This window comes from Procambarus clarkii, chromosome 32 (assembly GCF_040958095.1).
Source record: "Procambarus clarkii isolate CNS0578487 chromosome 32, FALCON_Pclarkii_2.0, whole genome shotgun sequence".
NCBI lineage: Eukaryota > Metazoa > Arthropoda > Malacostraca > Decapoda > Cambaridae > Procambarus > Procambarus clarkii.
The window spans coordinates 13,153,339-13,157,840 of NC_091181.1; the positions used below are offsets into that span (position 1 = coordinate 13,153,339).

At 42.8% G+C, this 4,502-nt stretch overlaps 1 protein-coding gene across 1 annotated transcript; it reads left to right on the forward strand.

Annotated features, from left to right (window-relative positions):
* Positions 1-2,776: 2,776 nt before the first annotated feature.
* On the forward strand, positions 2,777-3,397 carry LOC138370429 (uncharacterized). Its single transcript, XM_069334786.1, has one exon. It carries the CDS (start codon positions 2,777-2,779, stop codon positions 3,395-3,397), a length of 621 nt encoding a protein of 206 aa, XP_069190887.1.
* Positions 3,398-4,502: the final 1,105 nt, after the last annotated feature.

The following is a 4,502-nucleotide window of genomic DNA, read 5'->3' on the forward strand; positions in this document are numbered from 1 at the left end:
CAAGTCAGCCAAGTACAGGCAATTAGATCATCTGTACAACTTCGTTCCAATAGCGTCTGAACCAATAGGCCCATGGGGAGAGAGTGCAAGAAGGTTTCTTAAGGATCTTGGTTCCAAGCTCATTGACACCACAAGAGACCCTAGAGCAGCAAGTTTTCTCTTTCAGCGTCTCAGTGTCGCGATCCAGAGGGGGGAATGCTCACTGCATCCTCGGTTCCTGCCCGGTGTCGAAGGAGTTCGAGGAAATCTACAGCCTCTAGGAAGCGAACTTTTTTTTGTGTCGTTTTAATGTTAATTTTTTGTATAAAATCAGATAGGTAACTGTATAACCTTGCATAATAAAGTGTACACCATAAAAAAAGGGGGGGTGGTAGGAGAAGCGAACACTCTCACGTATTCAGAGTTAAATGGCAAGTTTTTCCCCTGAATGCTCTGTGTTCCCTTCTCTGAGGCTGTGGGTCCCTATAATTGCACCAGAGGTGGTACCCCCCTATATAAATATATATATATATATATATATATATATATATATATATATATATATATATATATATATATATGTATATATATATATATATATATATATATATATATATATATATATATATATGTATATATATATATATATATATATATATATATATATATATATATATATATATATATATATATATATATATATATATATGTCGTACCTAGTAGCCAGAACGCACTTCTCGGCCTACTATGCAAGGCCCGATTTGCCTAATAAGCCAAGTTTTCATGAATTAATTGTTTTTTCGTCTACCTAACCTACCTAACCTAACCTAACCTAACTTTTTCGGCTACCTAACCTAACCTAACCTATAAAGATAGGTTAGGTTAGGTTAGGTAGGGTTGGTTAGGTTCGGTCATATATCTACGTTAATTTTAACTCCAATAAAAAAAAATTGACCTCATACATAATGAAATGGGTAGCTTTATCATTTCATAAGAAAAAAATTAGAGAAAATATATTAATTCAGGAAAACTTGGCTTATTAGGAAAATCTGGCCTTGCATAGTAGGCCAAAAAGTGCATTCTGGCTACTAGGTACGACATATATATATATATATATATATATATATATATATATATATATATATATATATATATATATATATATATAATCTTTGGACAACACCCACCAGTGGGACTCGAACCCAGAAAGCACAACTACCTTCCAGTAGCTGCCATAACTAACAATGTGAGATCTCTCACATTGACAGTGGCTTGATGAAAAACGCACACTAACCTCACACTTATCTGGTGCCCTCGGGAAGTGGAGATATTTGAGATGTATATATATCTCGAAGTCTCTACTTCTTTTGTAGGGTCTGATGGTGTAGTGGGTTAAAGCGTACTAGTTATGGCAGCTACTGGAAGGTAGTTGTGCTTTCTGGGTCCGAGTCCCACTGGTGGGTGTTGTCCAAAGATTGTTAATCTTCACTTGTGGTTTATGCAAGTATAGGCTTATAGCATGGACACGAGTTCTCTCACATTGACAGTGGCTTGATGAAAAACGCAGACTAACCTCACACTTATCTGGTGCCCTCGGGAAGTGGAGATATTTGAGATGTATATATATCTCGAAGTCTCTACTTCTTTTGTAGGGTCTGATGGTGTAGTGGGTTAAAGCGTACTAGTTATGGCAGTGGTTTATGCAAGTATAGGCTTATATATATATATATATATATATAAATATATATATATATATATATATATATATATATATATATATATATATATATATATATATATATATATATATATATATGTCGTACCTAGTAGCCAGAACGCCCTTCTCAGCCTACTATGCAAGGCCCGATTTGCCTAATAAGCTAAGTTTTCATGAATTAATGTTTTTTCGACTACCTAACCTACCTAACCTAACCTAACTTTTTCGGCTACCTAACCTAACCTAACCTATAAAGATAGGTTAGGTTAGGTTAGCTAGGGTTGGTTAGGTTCGGTCATATATCTACGTTAATTTTAACTCCAATAAAAAAAAATTGACCTTATATATAATTAAATGGGTAGCTTTATCATTTCATAAGAAAAAATTAGAGAAAATATATTAATTCAGGAAAACTTTTCTTATTAGGCAAATCGGGCCTCCTTGCATAGTAGGCCGAGAAGTGTATTCTTGCTACTAGGTACGACATATATATATATATATATATATATATATATATATATATATATATATATATATATATATATATATATATATATATATATATATATATATTACTGAAAACTCACACCCCAGAAGTGACTCGAACCCATACTCCCAGAAGCAACGCAACTGGTATCTACAGGACGCCTTAATCCGCTTGACCATCATGACCGGAAATAAGGAAGTGATAGCCGAAGCTATTTGAACCACTTCCCCGCCGGCACTCGGATGGCAATCTTGGGCATAGCATTTTATCAAATCACCTCATTCTTCATTCATCCTCATTCTTATTCATCCTCATCACATCATTCAAATCACCTCAAATCACCTCAGTTGGATTAAAATGCTATGCCCAAGAGTAAGGTAAACCCCGACATTGGCGATCCTGCCAGAATTTCGGGATTAAGTTCTTGTACACCTTTACTCACTTAACGACGTTCCCCGACATTGATGACCTTGCCAGGATCAAGTACTTAGGATAACGATCAGAATTACAATCAGGATAACGATTACGGTTGCAATTGTGGTACTTTACAGTGGTATTAGGTGTCAGGTACAGGTTATCACTCATAGAACAAGATGGGGGATGAGAAGGTAGCAAGGTTCATTGACACTAGAGATGAGCAGGTGCTGGAGGATTGCACCAAGGCGCAGCTGCAGTCGATAGCTGATGACTTTGGGATAAAGTTGAGATCTTCCAAAGTGGGAGAGAGAAGGCTTGAGATCATGGCACAGCTCAGGGCCCATGATGAGGCTTTGGGGGAGGAACGGCCACAGACACCCGCCAGTGCAAGGGAAAACTTGAGCATTGGTGGAAGCAGTAGGGGATCCAGCGGCAGCAGGCGCAGCGTCAAGCTGGAGATATTGAAGCTGCAGCTGGAGGCACAGCTGCTCCGGGAAGAGCGAGAGGCACAGCTGCGCAGAGAAGAGCGAGAGGCAGAGGCACAGCTGAAACGTGAAGAGCAGGAACGAGAGGCACAGCTGAAACGTGAAGAGCAGGAACGAGAGGCACAGCTGAGACGGGAGGAGCGCGAGTACGAAGCACAGATGAGGCGTGAAGAAGCACAGCTGAAATGGGAGGAGCGCGAGCTAGAAGCTAAGCTGAAACAGCAAGAGGTTGAAGCTAACAAAGAGGTTGAGCTGAAGCGAGCTGAACTAGGGCTAGCCCCACCTGCCCCGCCACAGCAGGAAGACCGTTGAGTGAGAGAGCGAGATTTGCCGATCTTTGTACCAAACGAAGCTGAAGGATTCTTTGACCACTTCGAGAGGGTTGCTACCTTGAAGAAGTGGCCGAGAGCAGAGTAGGTGGAGCTGGTTCAGAGTAGGCTCACCGGTGAAGCTTGCAAAGCCTACAACATGCTCGACCTCAGGGAGTGTACCAACTACGATGCTGTGAAGAGAGCTGTGCTCCACTCTTTCAATCTAACGCCGGAATGTTACAGGAAAAGGATCAGGGAATGTACCCGTTCGCCAGGAAAATCTTATGCAGAGACGGCAAGGGACATGGAGAGGAAGTTCCTGAAGTGGCTGGAGTCTGAAGGAGCGAAGTCGGCTGAAGATGTCAAGAGGCTGATGGTCATGGAGAAGTTTATGTACGTGCTCTTTCCTGAGATTAGGGTTAGAGTAAAGGAGGCGGACATAAAGGACCTGAGGGCCGCAGCCGACAGAGCCGACATGCTGGAAGAAGCCTTGCGACCATGCCGAGAGGGACAGCATCGACCGCCAGTATACTCCGGATATGGGAGAAGTTATAGAAGGACGGACGGATGGAGGACAAGAGTGAGTTTTCCCAAGTCCCACCTCTCGAGTGGAGATAGTAGAGGATCAAAGAGTGCTGTGGAGCGGTAAAGAAGTCCCTAGCTGAGAGTTCAGGAGCTGTTGCTGCTACGAAGGAGATGACTGCAGGCGCGAGGAAGACCCACGGAGCGACGGCCTCTGGAGGCGTTGCCAGGGCGGGCAGTGGTGGAAGGTCACCGCCAAGGAAGTTCCGCTGCTACAACTGTGAGGGATTCGGACACTTCTCGCTGGAATGCAGACGCCCTAAGCAGCGGGAGAACGTTGCTTTCGTTCAGGTAGAGGATCAGGTGGCCGAGAGGGTGCGGGATGAACCCGTTCTGAGTGGGGAGAAAAGAGTTCACCCATTCGTGTGTGAGGGAACCGTAAGGATGGGGGACGTAGACCCCATTCCGGTGAAGATATTGAGAGACACTGGGGCAGATTTTACCCTGGTGAGTAAAACCCTGTTCCCCGAGGGTTACGAGAGTACCAGTGTGGGGGTGGCAAGTGTGACCACTGTGGGAGGCCC